The sequence below is a fragment of the Drosophila gunungcola genome, unplaced genomic scaffold (assembly GCF_025200985.1).
Source record: "Drosophila gunungcola strain Sukarami unplaced genomic scaffold, Dgunungcola_SK_2 000092F, whole genome shotgun sequence".
NCBI lineage: Eukaryota > Metazoa > Arthropoda > Insecta > Diptera > Drosophilidae > Drosophila > Drosophila gunungcola.
Window position 1 is genome coordinate 22,874 of NW_026453254.1, and position 26,028 is coordinate 48,901.

The 26,028-nt window shown below is 34.2% G+C and overlaps 1 protein-coding gene across 1 annotated transcript in view; it reads left to right on the forward strand.

Moving 5' to 3' along the window:
* The window catches only part of LOC128265093 (homeobox protein Nkx-2.1-like), a 76,521-nt gene that overhangs the window by 12,508 nt on the left and 37,985 nt on the right, over positions 1-26,028 (forward strand). The window contains exon 3 of the mRNA XM_053000906.1: positions 8,431-8,526. Coding sequence (XP_052856866.1) covers positions 8,431-8,526 — 96 coding nt within the window. The remainder of the gene's footprint in view (positions 1-8,430; positions 8,527-26,028) is intronic.

Below are 26,028 nucleotides of genomic sequence, written 5' to 3' on the forward strand. Positions count from 1 at the left end.
AATTGCGATATAAAATTGAGATGACAAACTTGACGAGGTGATGTCTTTTCTGGAAGCTGTTACATAAATAAGAGGTTTGTGGTCACTTTTGATGACAAAATTCCGGGCTTTGATCAAGTGCCTAAAGTGTTTAATTGCTTTGTAAATAGCCAGTAATTCTCTGTCATAAGTACTGTAGTTTTTTTCAGTAGAACAACAGGTTCTGGCGCCCATTCGATTCTTATCTGGTCATTTTTTTAAAAACATTTTAAGCAGAGCTGACAAAGGTGATTGAGTTTAAGATGAATGCAGAATACACGGACGATAATAATTAACAATGCTGGCTAATAGTGTCGGGGCGAGGGTGATTATGAATGGCGCCAATTCGATCGATTGGTGGTTTGATCCCATTACTGTTAATAACAAAACTGAGAAAACGTACTTCTGAGTTTACGTTTGTCCATGTTGACGCGAAGGCCATGTCTTTGACGGATTTGTAGAATCTTGGGAAGATGCTCTTCGTGCTCTTTTATAGAATCTGACATGATCAATATGTCATCGATATAACAATAAACCTAGTCAATTCCCCGGAAAATATTGTCCATAAGCCTCTGAAATGTTTGCGTGGCGTTCTTTAAGCCACAAGACATGTAAGGAAATTCGATGAGACCAAATGGGGTACAAGTAGCAGTTTTCGGAATGTCCAGCTCGGACATAGGGTTCTGGTAATATGCTTTAACCAAATCCAAATAGGAAATTATTCTTCAACCATTAAGTTGCTCAGTAAAATCTCTCGGCAAGTTGTTTACAAGCAAGGCGGCGAGATCAATCCGAATTAGGGCTACCGTTGATTTCGATAAAATGTCAACCTCATGGAGTGGAGCTTCGTTGGTATCTGATTTTGTCGGGATGACAAATTCTTGGATCATGTGCTGGAGAGAGGAAGCTGTCCTTGCTCAAATAACAACAAAAATAAAGACCTACTTCCTAGCAAGTCTCAGACTTGGAAACTGCGTTTTTAAGAAACTTTCCAAATAGTTGGAAACACTGAATTTGACTTGAGGTAGACTTAAGCACACACCCAGGAAGCCAGTCCGACCCTGGAGAGTATGTTGGTGTTGTGGTCTTCATATCCTTTAGAAGAAAACTTACTGTTAGTACCGGGGAGAAAATACAATTTGACCTGTACAAATTGTAAGGGTAAACTTAATTTAGACAAGAATCCGCAATATAGGAACTTTGAAAGAATTTGGCAAATAAATCAGCAATTTCAGAGTCAGTAGACGCCTCAGTTGAGTTAAATCGCACCAATGAAGGCAAAGCGGAGTTTTTATACCCTTGCAGAGGGTATTATAATTTCAGTCAGAAGTTTGCAACGCAGTGAAGGAGACATCTCCGACCCTATAAAGTATATATATTCTTGATCAGCATCACTATGAGAGTCGATCTAGCCATGTCCGTCTGTCCGTCCGTCTGTCCGTCCGCCTGTCCGTCTGTCCGTCCGTTTCTACGCAAACTAGTCTCTCAGTTTTAAAGCTATCTGCATGAAACTTTCCCAAAAGTTGTCTTTCAATTGCAGGTAGTATATAAGTCGGATCGAGCCGGATCGGACGACTATAGCATATAGCTCCCATAGGAACAATCATAAATATAAATAAAAAAGTTATAACTTTGGTTTTTTTAAATTTTTTTTATTGCTTCGAGATATAGTATTGGTTAAATATTTCAGAATTACGGTTTAAATTTCATAAAAATCGGACGACTATAGCATTTAGCTCCCATAGGAACAATCGTATAGCTGCCATAGGAACTATCTAATAATTAAGCTGAAAATCATCGTAGCTTCAATGTTTTTAAACCTACACGCAAGTAAATCATAATTTTAACGTTTTCAAGAGTATTTAGTTTTTGAAATAGCTGCAAGGGTATATGAACTTCGGCACGCCAAAGTTTGCTTCCTTTCTTGTTTTTTATGTTTTAGCCTCGAATACATTAATTTTTAGAAATCACTTTTTCGAAAAAAATATAATTGCCTGATGGAAAAATTAATATTAATTTTTAATAAATGAAACAAACTTCTACATTGAGTTCTGAATTAAAAAATAAATACAATTATCGTTTGAAAATATACGGTAAGATTTCAAAAATCTTCAAAGCGTTCACTTATTTCAACAAATTTTGAATCAAATCAATTCTAACTTACCGGCGATCTGGAAAAATAAAAATGCTAGCTTCTTAAGTTTCTACTATTGCGGCTCATGTCCACAATTGATTGCTCCTTAAGTCGATATTTGCCAAAACGTGCATAAGCAGTGTACAAAACAGAACAACAAATTTTTGAATTATGTCGGGCAACATAGTTGATTTCTACAAGAGTTGCCTAACACTTTTGTTGGACAAATTCCATCACAGCCTTAAAAAAAATACAATTTGGTATTTTTTGGCTACCACTCATTTTTGAATTAATTTTATGCGTTAAATGTGTGTACCAATAATGCGTATAGTTTAGGCGCAGCAGCGGGCCAAATTTTGATCACCGCTTTGGGTAGAAAACTCAGATAAAACATTGCCTTTTGCTAGGAGCAGTAGCGGCAGTGAGCTGTTTTATTTAGCTCCGAAAGGAAATTTCCCTTAGGAAAATGCAATGAAAATGTCCTTATGTTAAAAAAAATCCGAAAATGTTATGAAATAGGCTATTAAACATACAGTCAAATACAATAAAAACACTATTTCCGGTAATGCTATGGACGATTTTGCATATAGAATGCTCAAGGAAACCTATTTTTTAACATCTTTAAGTGTCCATGTGAACGTAACAAAAAAAAAAATGGTTTAAAAACAGACTTATTACACATACCTTCCAAAAAAAAAAGAGAGTAAAATTGGCGTTTTTATTTATTTATAAAAAAATATTTTTTGCATATATCAACAAACAGGTTCGTAATCCGGCCCTGTTTAAAATAATTTATAAGAACTTCATTTGCAGCGAGACTAATTTCCTAGTCCCTTACAAATTGTCTAAGGACTGGATGTCTGTGGTACACTGCTGACTATTTTATAAAATAAAAATTGTGCATACTTACCAAAACTAAATACAATTTTCACATTTGAAAGTGGAATGGTGTTCCTCAGCTAATGATTTATCCACTGATGCTGGCCTAGATGGCCTATGGTGACCAACCAATCCATTAATTTCTGAATATGAGTGCGTTTCCGCGCAAATTGAAGGTCGTCCAGCTTTTTGCCCCGCAGGTCAAATGGAAGTCAATACCTTCCCATTTTATAATGTCAAATTGTAATTTGTTCGTTAAAATACCTTATTTCCTCTAATCCGCATCCAATTCATCTCCGTTTCCAAGAAATCCCTAAGTAGCCAATTAAAAATCAGCTAAATACTAAAATTTACAGCATACTAATTGCTAATAGCGAGGGCTCATACAATAGTAATTGATATGAATCCGTATTAAACTGATATGAAAAATTCCATTTTGATAAGAATAAAATGATATGTGAAAACTGAGGAGGCAATATAAAAAGGGTATTGTTCCGTTTTTTTTCATTGTGTTATTAAGCTAAGATATCATTATTTTTTCTGTATATAGCATTATTAGTTTTATAAGCTAATGACCAAATGGCAGAACACAAACAAAAGGAGTCCCAACCTAGAGACCTCTCCTCTACGTATTGTTATGTGGGCTCATGGTTGGCAAACGGTAGTAAGAAACGTTCTGCTTAAGCAAACAAGCTTTGGCTCAAAGTAAATACAAAACTCATAATAATATTTGTATTTATTTAAGCCTTCAAGTCTTGAAGTGTACGGCAAATACAAAATACGTTTTTCATTATAACGTTTTAAATATTTGAAATGGATTTTACTTCGCAATTCTCTAAAGAAAAAATATGTTAAACTTTATTTAATTTCTTGAGGGAACACAACGGTGAAGTGGGGTCTTGCTGGCCAAGTAGATACATAGAAAGAGCGATTAAAAAACATGCCTTTAGCATATGCACATTTCGGCACATACATACATACTTCAACAACACACTAGACTACAACTTTTAGAAGGATATTTTGACGGAACTTATTTGCAAACCTATGAGAAAAACTAAAAGCGGTGGTTATATGCTATTAAACTTAAATGGTTGAGGGGGTTTATGCGAATTTTAAACGATTTCTACAAGGGCTGAAATTTTGTCAACCAGGACGCAGAGATTTTTTCAAGATCCCACTCCACAGGCCGGTAAATCGGCTAGTATTGAGTTTTTAAAATGTTATAAAAACCATACCATTACTTTAAAAAATGCCTAAAATTCACGCTTCTAGACCAGAATACCCCCTTAAAAATAAAGAAAATGTATTTGCTAGCTAAGATGCCATCAGACCTAAACCAAACTTTGTGAATAGATCTTATAATTTCATCTGGGAATGAAGGGTATGTATATTAAAATACAATAGCTTTTCCATCCCAGTTGGACTTCATTAATCAGAAAATGATACTACTGTTTGTAATGCAACGAATGAGACATTTCCGACCTTCTAAGGCAGTGTTGTCCACTCGCGAGCCAGTTATTCGAGTTATTCTGCCGGCTCTCTGCCGCGACACCGACACTCGCTTAATTTTACAGAAATCGATTTGAAACTTTATTAATGTTTTTTGTATCCTTAGGCAACATATATTTTACAAAATTTTAGATCGGACGAATGTATCGTTTAGCTGCTATCCAACTTTGATTATAAAAAAAAGTTATTTTGTTTTTTTTATTTTAGTTATATAGATATTTTAAATTTAATAAGTGTAACTTTTGCTTCCTATGTGTCAGATTGATTTATTATTTTGGTTGTTTATGAATATAATACGTTTTATTCATTCAGCCACCTGAAAATTTTGATTTATTTATTTTATATCCCAGTTAAATTAAAGTTATAATTTGAGAGTTTCATTTAAAAAAAAACGATAACCGATTTCAAGGTTTTCAAAAGTACTATAACTGTTTCGGTATCAAACCAATTTGAATGATCTTTTTGGAATTCTTTGTAATAGCTCCATAATTGCTGTAAGCGTCCAGCTAAATTTTCTGCTTGCCGTTACCAAAGTCGTTTCTTATTTGTCAAGGTTATATTAGCTGCTGCGGTTGTTAAAAAAAGTAAAACAGCATTTTCTTTACCTTTTCACTCCCTATAAAAAACAACTCAATGCTGCAAAACTTGAGGTTGTGACTTAAAAAACTAAATATCTTAAGAAATGGCAATACGTGGCGATACTAATAACATACATTTGAACAAAACTAAATACTCTACAAATCTCAAACGGTTTTAAAATTGGACTCTGCTGGCCTCGCTTTGATGCTCTAGTTAAAAGTTAGACTTGTAATAAATAAAGCGTGTAAGACAACTTTCTTTACCGCTTAATTACAAAGACAACAGGACTTTAATCTATCCTGTTTAACTACACAAACACTTAATACGCACCACCATTCATCAAATTCATTTATTATTTTTATGGGAGCTATATGATATAGTCGTCCGATTTTGATGAAATTTAAACCGTAATTCTAAAATATTTAACCATTACTATATGTCGAGGAACTAAACAAAAAAATTAAAAAACAGCAAAGTTAAAATTTTTTTTTATTTATTTTTTATTATATGCTATAGTCGTCGGACGGACAGACGGACGGACAGACGGACATGGCTAGATTGACTCGCCTAGCGATGCTGATCAAGAATATATATACTTTATAAGGTCGGAGATGTCTCCTTCACTGCGTTGCAAACTTCTGACTGAAATTATAATACCCTCTGCAAGGGTATAAAAATCTTCTTAAAACGCTTTTCTATTGTTTATTTATGCACTTCAAAACTTCAATTTGAAATTCAATTTTAACAGCTGTTATCTGTAATATTGCAGAATCGTCTTCGGTCAATGCTCCAACGCAAATATATTATTGACTCCCCAATAAAAAAATTACCTTTACAAAATTTGTAATGTTATTATAATTTGTAAAGTGTAATTTATTTTTATACCCCTTACTCGTAGAGTAAAAGGGTACATTGTATTCGTTGAAAAGTATGTAACAGGTGTTATATATATATATATGGCTTACAATAAAATCCTCCAGAGATCAAACATTGATTTTTCGGTGCAGATGGACTCCCTAATTCTAAAAATTCCACTTCTTCTAAACAGATTTCGGTCATCGATTGCTTAATTCACTGAAAATAGATCATTCTTTAACATTATCATTATATAATGATAAGTGTCCTAATATAAAACTGAAGTGACAACATAAATTAATTGTTAAACAAGAAAAGCAACTTCGACAAGCTGAAGCTTATATACCCTTGCAGCTTTTGCAAAAATAAATTAGTATGTGAAACATCTAAATTTTGAATTAAATGCCGTATGCTGAAGCTATAATAATTTTCAGCTAAATTATTAGATCGTTCCTATGGCTGATATAAAATTTAGAGGGAAATTCTGAATTTTTAAACCATTACAATGTCCATAAAGATTGAAAAAACAATTAAACTTAGGAAAGTGTTATATTCCGGTTGTTCTAATGGGAGTTATACATTAAAGTCGTCCGATTCGAATTAAATTTAAACTATATTTCAGAAATAATAAACAATTTTTATAATTCAAAGAACTAAAAAAATAGAAAAGTTATAATTTTTATTACTTTTTTTGGCCGATTAATCCTATGGGGGCTATATTCGATCCGGCTCGTTCCGACTTATATACTACCTGCAATAGGAAGACATCTTTTTGGAAAGTTTTATGCAGATAGCTTTCAAGCTGAGAGACTAGTTTGCGTAGAAACGGACAGACGGACATGGCTAGATCGACTCTTATAGTGATACTGTTCAATCTAACAAGCTATTAACTTCAACAATCCGCTGGTAAACCGATTTTAAACGTATTTTACTGTCTCCGAAAGGGTATTTTTCGACTGTTAGACACCTGTTGTCATTGCTTACATTTGCATATATGGTTTACAGCCGCTCAGAGCCAAAAAATCACCGTTTTTACCGGCGGAATGTTTAGGTTAAAAACTTTTTAGAGTCGTTAATGTTCCTTCTTCAAGATAGATTTATAAAATTATTTTCTGTTTTTATACATCAAACAAACACACCTCTTGACGAGGTAAAAAAAAACCCTAACGATCGTACCTTCGACGCACAAAGTAACTGATATTAAATTTGTGTGACAAAACATTATTAAGCTCTCAACTTAATAAGTACACATTTTAAAATTTTATAATTCGCCGCGCTCCAAAAAAGCTTTTTATCTACACAGGCATAATTTTGTTGCAGCGCCCCGAATAAAAAAATCAGGATAAAACACTGGCTTACAAATTTAAATTGATGAAATCCTCCAGAGATCACACCTTGATTTTCCGGTGCAGATGGACTCCCTGATTCAAAAAATGACACTCAAAATTTTTGTATGGTCCCATTTTTTTTTTAAGTGTACATGGTTTGAGGGATGGTTTTTGATTTAACAAGTATTGCAAAATGACAATGTAATATACAAGCCTTTTTGTAAAACAGCCATGAGTAACGGGTACCTTATAGTCGCTCCTTCTAGTTTTTATCTGAATCATCCTAACTTAGGCTGCCTCAAAAACTACTTAAAATAAAAGGATAAGCTTCAGAAAAGCCCCAACCTCAGATTATTTTATATGTAATATTTAACAACGTAAATCTAAGAATTACAATCTTTATATATCGGACAAATGTTGCCGTCAACAATTCAATATTGCATGCAAGAAGTACTCTGCTCTGCCAACTCCAATCTCAAATGATTACATTTTCTTTCTTTGCGCCAGGGCTTGACGAACGTTCACCCCGATTTCTAAGCGGCCGGCAAAGCCTCGCAATTTTCTGATATTTTTTGCCAATCAGAGTACCGGCGAAAGAAAAGACACGAAAAATGCCCGGTTATTTGCCTCGCGCTCTCTTTCATAGCTGACAAACAAATTTCGTCGTTTTGAGTACAAGGGTTATGCCAGAAAATGTTGAAAAACAATCTTTTTTCCTTAATTCCCAGATTGTAAACTCGCGACACTATAAAACGCTTACGTCGTATTGGGTTAATTCTAATACTCGTAAATGTTTTGAATGTAAATGTTTTTATATGCATGTATGATAAAAAATTACCTAAAAACAACACTAAACACAAGTTGTGTATTTCAACTAAATCTACAACTTTTGATTGACTTCATTTTGGAAATGTCATATTTGGAAAAATGGCAAAAAAAAACTTTTGCTTTGTACCGTTATTAAAAAAAAATCGGACTTGTCACCATCTTTGACCTGTTTTTTCGTAATTAGGGCCCTAAATGCATGGATCCGTAAATTTGAAAACGGGGCTATTCGGAAGTACAGCCAATTAAAAAACAGTAACACATAGTAAGTGAAATGAAAACTCATATCTATATTTATTTTAGGTTTATGAACTAGAAAGGAGATTTAAACAGCAGAGGTATCTCTCAGCACCGGAACGAGAACACTTGGCCAGTCTTATTCATTTAACACCAACACAGGTAAGTAAAAAATTATTTTTAGTTTAAAACACAAATTTACATAAAAAATTACATACTCTATTTTGCCGGGTATATAGTTTTTACGGTCTAAACTCACTTGTTTGAATCGCCCATAGAAACTAAATACAAAATACGCTTGCAACCGGTATAATGAGCGGAGAGCGTTATAGGTGTCCGGATGGTTTTTTCATTTCTAATCAGATCGCTTAAATTAGGTGCTATAGAAATTTATTTCAACCAATGGACTTTGTCTAATGTTTGTTTTGAGAGATTTTTGTAGAACTCCAGTACTAACGTTTGCAGTAATATATTGAGATTCAAAATATCCCAAGTGGGCTTTCAATCTCAATAATCAAAAGTAAAAAATTGCATCTACAAGTTCAAATTGCTATTATTAATTTTGTTTTTTAATAATATAACTAAAAGGCCAACAAAAATTCGCGATTAGATAAGGATGTGATATCAAGCCCGACTGTCCTGTTCTACGCAAAAATGACCCCTCAGCTATAAAGCTATCCTTGCAGCTATTGCAAAAAATAAGAAACTACATTTTCACTTCAATTTTCGATCGTTCCTAAGGCAACTAAATTATATTGTATTCCGATTTAATAAAATTAAAAGCGTAATTCAGAATTATTTAAAAATTCCTATGTCCAAATTAAATGAATTAAAATTAAATGAATTAAAACAAGATAGGAAGCAAACTTCGGAAAGCCAAATTTATATACCCTTGCAGCTATTGCAAGAATTAAATATTTTTGAAAACATTAAAATTATGATTTACTTGCGTATATGTTTAAAAACATTGAAGCAATGATGATTTGCAGCTCAATTATTAGATAGTTATTTTATATAATTTTATTATTTCTATGGGAGCTATATGATATAGTCGTCCGATTTTGACGAAATTTAAACCGTAATTCTAAAATATTTAATCATTACTATATCTCGAAGAACTAAAAAAAAAATTAAAAAACAGAAAAGTTATATTTTTTTTGTCATTTATTTTTATGATTGTTCCTATGGGAGCTATATGCTATAGTCGTCCGATCCGGCTCGTTCCGACTTATATACTACCTGCAATTGAAAGACAACTTTGGGAAAGTTTCATGCAGATAGTTTTAAAACTGAGAGACTAGTTTGCGTAGAAACGGATGGACAGACGGACATGGCTAGATCGACTCGCCTAGTGATGCTGATCAAGAATATATATACTTTATAGGGTCGGAGATGTCTCCTTCACTGCGTTGCAAACTTCTGACTGAAATTATAATACCCTCTGCAAGGGTATAAAAAAAAATTTCTTACTCCAAAAATAACAAAATTCTATTTCTATTTTTATACCCTTGCAAAGGGTATTATAATTTCAGTCAGAAGTTTGCAACGCAGTGAAGGAGACATTTGCGATTTCTACGCAAACTAGTCTCTCAGTTTCCCAAAATCAGATCGGACGACTATAGCATATAGCTCCCATAAGAACAATCGGAAAAATAAATGAAAAAAATTATAAGTCTGCTGGTTTTTAATTTTTTTTTTAAGTTCTTCGACATATAGTAATGGTTAAATATTTCAGAATTACGGTTCAAATTTCATTAAAATCGGACGACTATATCACATAGCTCCCATAGAAATAATAAAAATATTCAAAATATCTATCTCATAATTGAGCTGCAAATCATCATAGCTTCAATGTTTTTAAACATAAACGCAAGTAAATCATAATTTTAATTTTTTCAAGAATATTTAATTTTTGAAATAGCGGCAAGGGTATATGAACTTCGGTTTGCCGAAGTTTGCTATCTTTCTTGCTTTGTTTTGTGTTCAAAAGTTAAGAGTTTCAAGGGGTGACAAAAACGTAAAAAAAAACTTTAAAAAAAAACCTTAAGTTTTACTTTAGTAATTTTAGCCAATTATCTTTAGAAACCCCAAATACCTTCATTAAAAATTAACAAGAAATTGATCTTCTAGAATTTTCAAAACTTCCTTGTTTTTTAGATATTTGCTTATATCTTGGATACTTTTTGTAATGACCTGCCCAAAACAACAAATATTATTTAAAGATCCAATAATAAATTCTTGCTGTTCCCGCATATGATAAAAAACAAGAGAGATCGCTTTAGTCGAGTCCCGACTATAAGATACCCGTTATTGAGTCAACCAACTTCGAACTAAGTATTTGCCCCATAAAACAATCGACGTTAAGGTGGCGCCATCTGTCGAGCTGCGTAGCCAACTCTAGAAGCTATGAGCGTGCAGCACCCCCCATTCCGCTAACAGTTCTTTCGGTCTCTACTGCAGCGATTACCGGCAGAGCAGCGGCTGCACAGCGGCAGAGGGTCGGCAGAGGGTCGGCAGAGGGTCGGCAGAGTCGCGGCAACACCTTCGGTCTAACATGTCTCAGAGTGACAGCACATACATACTTTCACAATTTGTGGGAGAAAGAGTGGGCGTGGCTCCGTCTTGAAATCAACTTGCGCTGCGTAGAAACTACTAGAATCTGCATGGCAAGTCCCAAATTTCTAGCAAGCAAAATTCTGACTGAAATTATTATACCGTCTGAAATGGTATAAAAATAAACATAAAATCATGGGGCCAACTGCACCGAAAAATCATGGTTTGACCTCTGGAGGATTTCGTCGATGTAAATTTGTAAACAAGTGTTGTTGGTTCTTCGCTTTACAAGGATCAAAAATGAGACCACTATAAGCATAGTAGAATGTTACAATTAAATAATACGGGAAATATTTTATAGTTAATACGAATGAATAAACAAATTTTCAAGTAATTCTGGCTGCGGATGTTGTAGTAATAAGCGAAATCGGTTGGTTTGGAGATACAAATTAAAATAAGCATGCGTACAGTTATGTTAATTTTTAAAATACCTTTCTAGCAACTTATAGCCCAGGTGCTTACTAATTTACTTAAAAACTGTTTAGTACTTTAAGTTAAGTTGTATATTAAGTACGCGTATTGGAGCATTTCGCTCCACCAGCCCCTACATTTTATCAACTTCAGTTTTTCTAGACTAGAGTTTTTTTGCCGGTAATAACCTAAAAGTAGGTAGAAAGGATTTTAACATATTTTTAAGTTCCACACATACACAAATATAGTTTTATATCTTAGGTGCCTACTACGTTTATATTAACACAATGCTCATGCCCTTTAACAGTAAAGAGCATGATCAAACAATGACCACTTTTCAATAGAGTTTAGGGGTGTGTTCAAAATGTATTATACTTTTCTTTGTTCCTTAATGCACTTTTATCTTTCAAAAACAGAGACTGTTGTGAATACATATATTTTGTTTGCTTTATTCAGGGGTAATAAAGTTCTCTATTTATGGTGGTATTCATTGATAAAAATTTCCACCAAATATCTCAGAGGGGTGACAACACAATTCAAATGTTTTTATTGTTATAGCACGTCGCATCTTGAACCTTTTGTGCAAACCGCAAAAGTAATTGCTTAACCTAATGACAATTATGTGTTAAGTGTTAGGCATTGTTAGCATCGCGCTCTTGCATTTATGGTTTATTTACGTCTATTATCCAACATACAATGTATAAAATGATACCTAAAAAAATTGTTAATTAATAATACTTTTTTTCCGGTTTTTAGTTTTTTGAATTTGTCTCTCAGTTTTAAAGCTATCTGCATGAAACGTTCCCAAAAGTTGTCTTTATATTGTCTTTATATTAAGTCGGAACGAGCCGGATCGGACGACTACAGCATATAGCTCCCATAGAAACAAATATTAAAAAAAAAATTTTTTAAATGTTATTTTTGTAATTTTTGTTCAAATTATTTTTGACTTATTTATAATTTGACAGTTCAGAATTTAACTCTGCTAAAATCGGAAAACGATATAGTATAGCTGTCATAAGAACTACCGAATAATTGAGCTGCACATCATCATTGCTTTCAAAAATATACGAAAATAAATTATAATTTTAATGTTTCAAGAATATTTAATTTTTGAAATAGCTGTAAGGGTATATGAAAATCGGAAAACAATATCGCATAGCTGTCATAGGAACTATTGAATAATGGAGCTGCAAATCATCATAACTTCATTGCTTTTAAACATATTCGCAAGTAAGTCATAATTTTATCGTTCTCAAGAATATTTAATTTTTGATATAGCTGCAAGGGTACATGAACTTCGGCTTGCCGAAATTAGCTTCCTTTCTGGTTAATTTAATGAATTTAATTAAAAGAAAATATTTCTCTTGAAAAATGGGTTTTAAAGTCAAATTCAGAGAAATGATTGCTTATGTGGTTTGTTTGGATTTTCTTGCATGAAAAAATTATAGGAAATTAATAATTTCGAGAATTTATAGCGAGAAAATACTGAACCTCTAAAATGGTGAATATTCAACAGAATTTTTCTGCAAAAGAGAGAACGACTCAAAATGATTTGTGCTGAAGTGGTCAATCACCTAATTCAACAAACAGCCGTTTGTCAATTGCACTAGCTAGGCCTAGTAGAGGTTAAAAGACAAATTACTTAGAAACACAAATTCGGTTTTTTTTTTTAAATTTCCACGAACCAATATAATTTTTCCATAATAATTGGGTGCTGCTGAGTAAAAATGCCATACAAACCTATGTTCCATCAGCTAAGGTTTCCGGAGACAGCTAAGAATAAGAAAATCCGATTTTTGAAGAAAATTTTGTAATTGTGTAGCCCATATAAATGAAGTTACACAATTTTTTTTTGCTGACAAACACTCTTAGCTCACTACCGGATGATAAAAAAGTCCTCAGCTTGAATCATTATCCATGTCTTTGGAATATGAATTCCAAGTTAAAATATTTGATATTACACAATTTCACCGATCTTAAAGTGCTTCTAATAAAATATATCTTCAATAAAATTAAATTTTTTCTCGGAATCTACAGTTTTATGTGTGTTGTGATTTCCATTTAAGGGGCTATATCCACGAAAAAAAGGCAATTTTTTGAATTTTTTTCAAAAAAAAGCACCTAACAAAATGATTTAATATTTTTTTAAACATAATAAGGTAGATTTTTAAGTTTAATTTAAGGTTTTCGTTTTACAAAACTTTTGAGGAATAACGTGACTATGGGCTGTCTGACATAAATCCGGTCTTATAAGTGGCTGAAATCGAAAAATTCAAAAAGAATATGAAAACTAGATATATATACGATCTTCCAAAAGTATCAAATACTAACAAAATGGCAGCGGCTTGGAAAAAATAGTTTTTTGTATAAAAAATGATTTTTTAAATTCTGCCAAATAGATAATTTTTAACTAATACAAAAGTTCGTAGGGAACAATCTGGAAAAAATATTAAACAAGAAAGGAAGCAATCTTTTGCAAGTCGAAGTTTATATACCCCTGCAGGTATTTCAAAAATTAAATATTCTTTAAAACATCTGAATTTCGATTTTGTTTTCCATATGCTTAAAAACATTTAAGCTATGAAGATTTTTAGCTCAATTATTTGATCGTTATTATGGCAGCTATATGATTTCATTTTCTGATTTTAATAAAAATTAAAGAAAAAAAAGAACGAATTTTTAGAAATAATTAAAAAAATTGTAAAGTCACATATATATTATTCTTTCCATGGGAGTTCGTAGTCAATTGTAGTTAGAACCCATTTAAAATTTTTGATTGTTAATTTGAAACCGATATTTTTCAAATTTTTTTTGCACCTGCAGATGTGTATGCCTGCAAGCGGTCGCTCTTTATAACTCTGTCATTCAAAATTTATTTTAATTACGACCAAGGTCGTAAAATTTAATAAGGGACAAGCCCTTTCACAGGATATTTTTGAACTTCTAAACTATCGATTAGGCCAAACGAAAATTTGATTTAAAAAAAAATTAACTGTACAGTGGGAACAATCTGGAAAAAATATTAAACAAGAAAGGACGCAATCTTTTGCAAGTCGAAGCTTATGTACCCCTGCAGGTATTTCAAAAATTAAATATTCTTTAAAACATCTGAATTTCGATTTTGTTTCCCATATGCTTTAAAACATTTAAGCTATGAAGATTTTTAGCTCAATTATTTGATCGTTATTATGGCAGCTATATGATTTCATTTTCTGATTTTAATAAAAATTAAAGAAAAAAAAGAAAGAATTTTTAGAAAAAATTAAAAAAAATAGTAAAGTCACATATATTCAGCTATTCTTCCCATGGGAGCTATATGATAAAGTCTGCAAAAATTAAATATTCTTGAAATTCGGTTTTTGTGCGTAAATGTTTTAACATTAACTTAATTATTACTATGTCCAAAGGAACTTAAAAAAAAAATAAATAAAAATATTATATATTTGTTTAAATCAATTTTTTTATTTTTATTTTCCGGTTGTCCTATGGGAGCTATATGAAAAAAATTAAGTTTAAGCCGTAATTCTAAAATGTTTATAAATTACTACATATATCTCGAAGAACTAAAAAATAATAATAAAGCCGCAAAGTTATTTTTTTGTTTTTTCATTTGTATTTCCTATTGTTCCTCCGGTCCGGCATATTCCAACCTGCAATAGGAAGAATAGAAGATTTTTTTTGGAAAGTTTCACCCAGATAGCTTTAAAACTGAGAGACTAGACGGATATGGCTAGATCGACTCTCCTAGTGATGGTGATCAAGGATAGAGTATATATACTTTAAAGGGTCGGAGATGTCTTTTTCACGGCATTGGAAACTTCTAAATGAAAGTATAATATCCTCTGCAATGCAAAACAAAATTGTATCTTCGCTATTCTAATATCCTTGCAGATCTCATATAGCTCCAATAGGAACAATCGGTAAAAGAAATGAAAAAAAATATAACTTTGCTGTTTTTCGATTATTTGTGTTAGTTTTAACAGTCGAAAAATTACACAAACTAATGAAAATAAAATTTTAACTTAAATTTAAAAATTTTTCCAAATCGGAAAATGATATCATATAGCTGCCATAGGAAAATCAGCATAGCTTCAATGTTTTTAAGCATAGACGCATATTAATTTATTTTCAAGAATATTCAATTTTTGCAATAGCTGAAAGGGTTTTTAAGCTTCGGCTTGCCGAAGTTTGCTTTATTTCTTGTTTTTAATATTTTTTAAGATATAGTAATGTAATATTTCAAAATTACGGTTTAAATTTTGTTAATGTCGAGCGATATTATTACCATTAATGTCGGGCATATGAAAAACAAGTAAATATTCAGATTTTTATACAGAGGGTATTATAATTTCAGTCAGAATTTTGCAACGCAGTGAAGGAGACATCTCCGACTCTATAAAGTATATATATTCTTGATCAGCATCACTAGCAGAGTCGATCTAGCCATGTCCGTCCGTCTGTCCGTCCGTCTGTCCGTCCGTTTCTACGCAAACTAGTCTCACAGATTTGAACGCAGTTAGTAAAGTTAGCGTGTCTTCAAATTTCAGTAATACACTGGCTTACAAAATGAAATCGATGAAACCCTCCAGAGATCATACCTTGATTTTCAGGTGCTGTTGGACTTCCTGATTTAAAAAATTACACTCAAAGTTTTATATCTGGTTTGTTTTAATGTGTAAATAACTTTTAACTTTTTTAACATGCCAATTTTATTCTTATCTCCAGTTCTGCTTAGCCGATTTCGGTCATCGATAGCATATTTTACTATAAATAGATTATTCTTCGACTTTCCTATAATTGTTGTAAGGATAGGTTTCCAAACATAGCAGAGCTCAGCAAAGTTTTAAGAAATTGCTAAAACTGAAGTTCCGATGCAGGCACGCGGTTGAACAAAAAGAAGAAGCTAGCGTTAGTAAGTTAGAAGCAAGTCTAGAGTGTGTAGCGGATACCGGAACGAGCAGCGGAAAGACAATGGAGTGGGAGCTCAGCGAAGCTGTCAAAGTCTGGAGAAGCAGATCTTGATATAAACGGACAAGCGGCGACAAGAGGTTTGGTTCAGTGTCAGAAGCTGTCCGGAGAAGAAAATCTAATAGAAGAAAATCTACCAGAAAGAGTTCAAGAAGCAGTGCTTCTAAAGAGGTGCAAACCGAAAGGCAAATTAAAAATTATGTGATCACGCTGGCAAGCAGTTAAAAGCATGTACTGTATGTAAACAACTGAAAACATTCCTTTAATTTACTAAAAATAATTTTAAAACACATATCGATATATGTAACGTTATTTAAGCATCCCATTTACATTTATTGTTAAGCCTAAGTCATTGAACCCATTCGAAATCAAAATGCAGCTAGAAGGGATAATGTTAGATTCCGATGGAGAAGATTCTGTAGCTACCGCTCTGGATTGTCCCGTGCAACCAATGCCTGTAAGCCGTTCTTGGTAAAAACTTCAGAACGTAGACAGCAGTGTGTCGAGTTTTGTTGGAACAGCTAGCCCAGATATCGATCAGTGAGAAAAGGAGTTGGAACAGTGGAGTCAGCTCCAACTATTCATTTACTCCAAGCAGTTAATGAGTGGGGCTGCAAAATCGTTCACCCGCGATTAACATTCGCGACTGGGATTCCTTCAAGGCAGCGTTGCCTGGAATTTGCTGTCAAAATTCATCTGAGGTGCATCGCAAGCTGGGTCAGCGTGTGCAGAGGAAAGGAGATAGCCAAGCCAATAACGTTAGACGAAGAAAGTTGGTAGAATATTTCGGGAGTTCCAGATGCACCAAGCCAAAACAGAAAATGATCTCAATAAGCAGATCGAAGTTCATAAGAAGGTTCGCAGCATTTTCAAGTAAAAGGAAAAATGTTTGACGGGAATTGGCGAAAACCAAGTTTCGACTTTTGGAAGCATCAAAATACCAGTGGCGAGAGTGGTGGCAGAGTTCCACGTGGTTTGAGCTATGATGCTATTCTGGGTAGAACTATTCTTGAGATAGTGGACATGAAAGTTACCAAAGAAGGCACTGAATTTTTACGTGGGAACAAATCAAAAAGTCAAAAAGAAAAGCAGAGCAGTTACGAAAACGGTTTCTTTGATGAGTTTAAGGGCGTTTGTGCTGCACAGGTTACAGCAACGGATCAAGTAGCTTTATGTTTATTTATGTATGTGACCAAAAATTGGTTTAGAAAAATCGGAAGGAATCGATTGTGCTGTGACTATCGAAAGCTCAATGAAAAGATAATTCGTGACAATTTCCCGATGGCTTATACGATGACTGTGCTCGACAAGCTGCAGGGGTCCAAGATATTCACCACTATGGACCTCACAAACAGCTTCCTTTACACTCCGATCGAACCAGGCTCTCGAAAATACACCTCATTTTTGACTCCATCTGGATAATTTAAATTGCTTTATCGTTCGGTATTTCGAATTCACCTGCGGTTTTTACAAATTTTTCCTGGCAATTTTAAGGGAACTCATCGCTTCCAATGTGCTTGTTGTTAGCATGGACGACGTGATTATAGGAAGGGCTCGCTAAAGTAAAGACTGTCTTAGAGGTTGCTTCTAGAATCGGCTTACGCATCAATTGAAGTAAATGTCAAATATTGCACAGTAAAGTACAGTTCTTAGGCTACATTATTCATAGTGGAACCATCACATCAGGGCCAGAGATGATTCAAGCTGTAAAAGAATTTCCCATACCACCTGACAAATAAGGTATTTAGCGTTTCCATTGCTAGCCCTTTGTCGGATCTATTGAGAGGAGTCTCAAAGTATGAATTTGGAGAGACACAAGATGCAGCGTTTGAAGTTGAAGTCGCTTTCACAAGAGATCCTGCGCTAAAGTTGTACAATCACAACTTGCCAACTGAAATCTATACAGACGCGTCCAAGCACGGTTTCGGCGCAGCCTTATTGCAAAGGGATCCCAAGGACAGTGCTTTTCACCCAGTTCAATTTATGAGTCGCAAAACGTCACCACATGAAAAATTAACGATACATACGAGCTAGAGGTATTTGCTATTATTAGAGCACTAGTCAAATGTTATGTCTATATGTTAGGTATAAAGTTTACCATCGTATCGGACTGTAACGCGTTCCAAATGACAATGAACAAAAAAAAAATCACTTCGAGTAGCTCGATGGGCTTTGTATTATCAGGACTTCAACTTCAAAATCGAACATTCAGTGTTTAAAATAAAACTCGCCGACGCAAAGAACGCAGGATCTCAGCGAGAAGTCATATTTCATACCCAAGGTTAAAGAGAAAACGCACCGAATTGTCGGAGGTTGCATCAGATGCATAATTGTAAATGCTAAACCAGGCAAGAAAGAGAGATTTCTTACTTCAATTGATAACGAAAATTTTCCTCTTATAACCTACCACATCGATAATGTCGGGCCGTTGAAAATCACAACCAAGCGCTACGGTCACATTTTCGTCGTAGTGAAAGGACTTTTGAAGTAAATTTGGCTTTATTTAATCCGTAGCACTGGAGTCGACGAAGTTTTGAACCGCCTTAAAAAGCAAGCTGTATATTTTGGAAACATTTTCCAAATTGTGTCAGATAGAGGTATAAGTGGGTATAAGTGGGAAAGACCCGGATCGGACGACTATAGGATATAACTCCCATGGAAACAATCGAAAAAAAAAAATATAAAAAAATTATAACTTTGCTGTTTTTTAATTTTTTTTTAGTTCTTCGACATATAGTAATGGTTTAATATTTCAATATTACGGTTTAAATTTCATCAAAATCGGACGACTATATCATATTGCTCCCATAGAAACAATAAAAAAAATACATATTTTTTTTAAAATGTAACTTTTCTATTTTGTGTTTTTTTTTTAATTATTTTTGACTTATTAAAAATTTGACAATTCAGAATTACGCTTTTAAATTTCATCAAAATCAGACGACTATATCATATAACTCCCATAGAAACAATAAAAAAAATACATATTTCTTTTTAAATGTAACTTTTCTATTTTGTGTTTTTTTTTTAATTCTTTTTGACTTATTAATAATTCGACAATTCAGAATTACGCTTTTAATTTTATTAAAATCGGAAACGATATCATATAGCCTACATAGGAACTATCGAATAATTAAGTTTCAAATCATCATAGCTTCAATGTTTTTAAACATATGCTCAAGTAAATCATAATTTTAATGTTTTCAGGAATATTTGGTTTTTGCAATAGCTGCAAGGGTATATGAACTTCGGCGTGCCGAAGTTTGCTTCCTTTCTTGTTATACTTTAATTTACGTAAAGTATTTTTAAGGTGTGTGAATAAGTTAATCTTGAATTGCGTGGCACTGCCTATATTGTTAAGATGGTTGGGGAGTTGATTCCATGATCAAATAGCATAAATAAAAAATGGTTTTTCGGATATCAGTGATCTAGGTCTTGTGCAAGTAAGATTGTTTGCTCTTCTAGAGGTTGTAAGATTCGAAGGTTCTTTTTGCAAAACAATTGTTTGCAGAAAAATTAAGATTTTCTGTGTTCGGAAAATTGTATATAGATTTTGTAAGGATCTTCGGCAGCAGTATTTTTATAAATTTGGTGTTTATGTTGTCAGACCCAGTGGCGTCACTCTTAATTCTTAGTGTACTCTTAGTATACATTACACTGGTTAACACACATAAACCTAAATTTAATATCACAGACAGTTTCAGGTACAAATCGTGGGTTCAGATATTGGTTTTCAGTGATTTAAGGTATTGTGCCGTTTAAGAACTTTTTATTAAATTCATTAACATTTATGTCTTGCTCAAGTATGGGTTTAACTTTGCATATTCCCAGGTTTTTAAATATTTTCCATGTCTGAGTAGTGGAAGACGCGTTATTGAATTTACGGGAATAGAAATTTGTTTTGGCGGTATCAGTAAGTTGGGTCACTTTTTGTCTCAATGACTTAAACACCGCGTAAGCTTGAGGTGTCCTGTACCTTCTCCACTTATCGTACGCCCCGTCACACTGTAATATTGCGTCTTTGATGTTTCTTTGAAACCATGGTTTTAACTTGTTCCTCTACTTCGGAAAGGGAATATATGATATTGCACGAATTAAAAGTTGAGTTCAAAAGGTCATAGTTGATATTTCTAAAGTCCCTAAAAACTATTAATGGTCAAGTTATTGTAGGTCAAGTGCATAAATCAAGAAAATGAGGTCATGTTTTGAAAAGGTTAAGAAAATAAGTTGGTCATATGTAGCTACTCTGTCTGTATCAGACACAAAAAATAAATCTAAAAGCGAGTTGCGGGTTTTGGTAAAATGCGTAGGGGACACGGAGTTAACCTACTTCATCCTCAGCGATTTCATGTCCTCTGCAAGGTGGGACTCCCTTAAAATATCGCTATTAAAAATGGTAGTTATAATGACGTCTGAATAATTTAATAACACTTCAGGGAGGATATTTGAAAATTGATCATAGTCAATCCGAAAGTTAGGTCTGTATATACACCTAATTAGCAGTTTATCAGCGTTTCTTTGGCATCTAATTTCTATAAATAAGTATTATATTGCACTACTGATTGAATGTTTACATACAAACGTGGAACTTAACTTTTTTACTCACATATATTGCAACCCTCCCCCATGACGATCAGAGCGATGCAAATTATAGCCATCACATTCAACTAAAACATGACATAAATTTGGAACAAACCAAGTCTTAGACACACATACAGCATCGACGCTCAAATTGATAAAGAGGTATATAAATTCTTCATGTTTTATGTGAGGCTTTGGGCATTTATATGACACACATTAAGACCAGCTCTCTTCTTTCCGAGAACCCTTAGCATAACATGGCTATTTGATCGATTTGGATTTATATTTATGTTATTGCTGTCACCCATTTTAAGTTATTAAACTGAAATATAAGCAGCGCACGCTGTCTACAAATATTTATGAAACAAAGACACACCATACTAAGAAACAATTTAAAATTAAAGCGACTGATTCTAAGCCCAAATAAATATAATAAAGTTAATGATAATTTCTTAAAAAGGGAATATAAATATAAGGTCCCAGAACTAGAAGCTTTCAGAGCAGCTAATTTATCGGGGGTGCAAATCTCCATTTGAGTTAGTTCGCCCAAGCTTTGCACGCAAATCGCAATTGAACATCGGAGTCACAGGCTCCCTTCAGTTCGGAGTGAGTTTCCTTTCTGAGTGCCTTTGCTGTCGAAGACATATTTGTGTTAGTTATGAGAGTTTTTCGGTTGGTTGTTTTGATGTGTTGAGTGTTTTGTCTCTGTGCTCCTGTGTTACGCTATGCACTGTTTCTTTAGGAATTCGTTGTTGCACGTAAAATTGTGAATTTTTTAAGAAGCGATTTTTATAGCTAACAACCGATTTTTCCGGGAAAAAAAAGGATTTTATGTGTACTACTCTTGTTTATGCTGCTGCAGTTAGCAGCTTTTTGTTTTTTTTTTCTTTCTTTTTAAGCCGAGTTTAAGGTGTTTTTCGATGTTTAAAGCGGAGCTTCACAAAAGTGCGATTATTTCAAACAGGCTATATCAGCTATAAACTTAGTCAAGAAAGTCCAGTCGCCTGGTATAAGTACGTGGGACAAGTGCAGCAGATTAAGAACAGCATACAGCCAAGAAGCACAGAGATCACGCATTTCAAGCTTTTGACCGGAATCGAAATGATTGTCTGGGTGTAACGAACTGAAAGATTTACTAATGGAGTTTGCTCTAAATGATCTCAATAAAGAAAGAGAGGATTATCGTTCAACAGCTCGAGAGAACATTAAAAAAAAGGAAACTAGAGAGTGTGTATAAGCTGAATGATTTGGTAGCGATCAGGAAAACTTACCATAGTATGGAGTCGGATTAAAGCTCAAGGGAAAGGACCGTACAGCCATCTACGATCATGGGCGCTATTAAGGTCCAAATCAAACATTAATGGTTTCCAAGTACATGAAGACATGGTAAGGTACTTTCGAGACAATTAACAGTCAGGAGGGCTGAATGTGTGATTTAAATAACGGCAGACACGTAATGAGTTGACTTATGTGGCAAGACCTAATTTGATTGCCATTTAAAATACCTTATAATTTATCATACATCTGATTCTTTGTCGTTGTCGGACGTGAATTTTTGTAAGTTTTGATCGCAAAATTACTGTGACTTATACGTAATTTTCATAATTATATTATCTGAAAACGTTTTGCGTGTTTGCTTTGTTGCTCTACACTATTCTTGAGTATACCCCATACTGCTACACTTGTGTTTAGTGTTGGTGTAGTTGCTTACTCATCGTTTAGTCGTGAGCAGTCTCACGCGCGTAAGGCTGCGCTTTCTAAATTATACGTGGTTTCCTTACGCCTATATATATTTGACTACAACATAACAATTTACTATGTCTGCCTGCTGCATTAAGCCTTGCCTTTTAAATTGTAAAATCTCCTCTCGACATCCCACAATTAGTTGCTGGCAGTGTGACAACATTGCTCAACCTAAATTTGCCGATCTTGGGCACAGTGCTGGCCTTGTTGCAGACCGGACTAAATCAAATTCTAACTGGACCTCCCCAAGTCAATATTTGGCTTTCATAAGGCAAACCGATCTGTCCGGATTTAGTGACTTATTTACCCGGTTTGAAAAGGCTGAATCCAACTTTAAAAACCGTTTGGCTACCAGGATGGCCTCTTCACCTGCCGCTGCCTATTCTGGACCGCCCGATCGAGTCGCATTTTCTGATCCGCAACTCGTCAACATTGACCAGGAATCTACGTCGTGGGCTGCTGCTGTTAATTCTGGCATAATTTTGACGCCTCTTAATACGAGCACGAGACCACCGCAGTAAACCTTATCTGGAGTCGCTCATCTGCTTATGTTTATCTCCCGCCTTAATCCTGGTGCTTCTGAAGATAACGTCAAAAACTACCTGAGCAACAAACTGAACGCATTCCGATAATTGGTACAGACAGCATTAGAGTTTGTTGCAGTTCGGATTATGCGTCATGATTATTTCGGTTTTATATCATGCTCGTATATTCTTAGCCTCTACCTTCAACACTTGGCTCAAATGCAGAGTATTCATTCAACCCTCGGCTATAACGATCATCTAATTGTTATGGGCGACTTTAACCCCCCTGCCATATCTTGGATGCCATCAACTGATTTAATTGCTCTCGTTCCCACCACGGCCTATTAGTTTATTCACGGTCTAATTGATCTTTCATTAGGACCACTGAATTAAGTCTTGAACTGCTCCAGAAAAGTTATTTTACCTTATTTTTGTCTGTTCGCCAATGCATACGTAACTCGAATTAGCCCTCTCTCCATTCCTGAAGACGCCTACCATCCTACCTTAGAAGCATCAGCTCCATTACTGTCGTGTACCGAAATCGAACCAGCATCTTTTCGCCGTTTTCGAAGAGCTAAATTCGCAGAAACGAATAGGCATTTATCGGAACTAGATTGGTCTTTTACGGATTCAAACGATGATCCCTTACACATTGTAAAACAGTTTTATGGTATACTCTATTCAGCTTTGGAAACGTTCGTTCAATCATTTCATACTGCAAGCGCGTCTCATAAGCCCCCGTGGTTCTCTCGTAGACTCTCTTTCCTAAAAAACTCCATGTCCAGACTTTATAAAAATGTAAGGGAACCGGGCTGCAAGTTGACCATTCGAGGTATCTAATTGCTCGTTCAAATTTCTTAGTCCACAATTCCGAATGTTACAGTAGTTACCTAAACCGTTGCAGAAGAGAATTCCAAGACAACCCCAAGCAGTTCTACGCATTTTTTAATTCGAAACGAAAATTGCGACAATTTCCATTTTGCATTCACCTTGATACGACATCCGCCTCTAGTGACTCCGATATTGCGAACTTTTTTGCAACATTTTTCCAGTCCACGTACTCGTCTTTTAGTTACGATAACACTTCATCCTACCCATACCCTCTTCCTCACTCCAACTTTATTTTCACACCCTTAATTAGTGAGGATGATGTTTTACAAAATCTGCAAACAACCAAGACGTTTTTCTCTTTGGGCCTGATTTTGTACCGAGCTGTGTTATAAAAAAATTCCGTCACATATAAGCAAACCTTTTCTAATTAAATGTCTGATAAAGTTGAAAATTGATCTATTTCTAGATTAAATTAAAAAACAGCAAAGATATAATTTTTTTTCATTAATTTTTCCGATTGTTCCTATGGGAGCTATATGCTATAGTCCGCCGATTTTGATGAAATCTAAACCGTAATTCTGAAATATTTAACCATTACTAAATGTCGAAGAACTAAAAAAAAATTAGGAAACAGTAAAGTTATAATAGGGAGCTGTATGCTATAGTCGTCTGATCCGGCTCGTTCCGACTTATATACTACCTGCGATAAAAAGACAACTTATGGGAAAGTTTCATGTAGATAGCTTTAAAACTGAGGGACTAGTTTTCGTAGAAACGGAAGGACAGACGGACGGACAGACGGACGGACAGACGGACATGGCTAGATCGACTCTCCAAGTGATGCTGATCAAGAATATATATACTTTATAGGGTCGGAGATGTCTCCTTCACTGCGTTGCAAACTTCTGACTGAAATTATAATACCGTCTGCAAGTGTATAGATATAAATAAAATAACTATATAATATTTGATCTGCAAAACTTCAAAGCTTCAATGTTTTTAAACATATACGTAAATCATAATTTTAATGTCTACAAAAATATTTAATTCTTGCAATAGCTGCAAGGGTATATGAACTTCGGCATACCGAAGTTTGCTTTTTCTTCATCTTTTAATCACCAAACGAAATTTTATATAACACGAAGCCATCTGGTGGCGAAACGGAGCTCGCCGGGTTTGCTAGTTTTTTCTATTTTTTTAAGCAATTTGAAGTAAAGTAATTTGTATTAAAAAAAATCCTCGTGATTACCTGCTGATTTTCACATAAATCAGTTCAAATTTTCAAAAGATTCGGCTCAGTAGATTTTGAGTTCTGTTGTTCACGAACTTTAAAGAAGGCGTTTTCGGGAAAATCGATTTAAAGTTTTTTATACGTGAACAATCTAGTAGCACAGCCGGTCGTTTGAAACGCTGTAACAACGTTAGTTTTACTCGGATTGACTTTGTAAAGGATATTCTCAACATATTGTTGATTCAGAAAAAAAAAATTAAAACCATACCCCTTGTTAACCTGTATATTTATATCTCATTTGTTTCGCCGCCTCTACTTATCCGAATGGATGTTCCGAAATGGTTCTAGCCGCTTGAATGGATAGATATATTCATTTTTAGATTACTCCTCTAAAAATTACATTTTACTGTTTTACCTAGGCTTAAAGTCTCTGAATGATGCCTTGGTCCTTTAGTAGTTTTTGTCTGACTTTCATGAGTTCTTCTTTCAGAATAATATTCTCATTTTAACATTTTTTTTTTTTTTTTTTTTCATATGCATTTTATTTATTGAATCTTCTCTGAATTGAGACTAACAATAAGTATATAAAATCTTAAATTAAAAAGCTATATCTGACAGTCAAGTTGACTGACGCGGGATGTAAGGGCTCTAATAACTATTGCTGAGCTGGAAGGTCATTTCGTTGCAATCGGGTCCGGTTGGAAACCCTGGCTTAGGCCCCTGGCGAGCTGGTTTGGATGAGAAGTTAGCTTGGTGTGG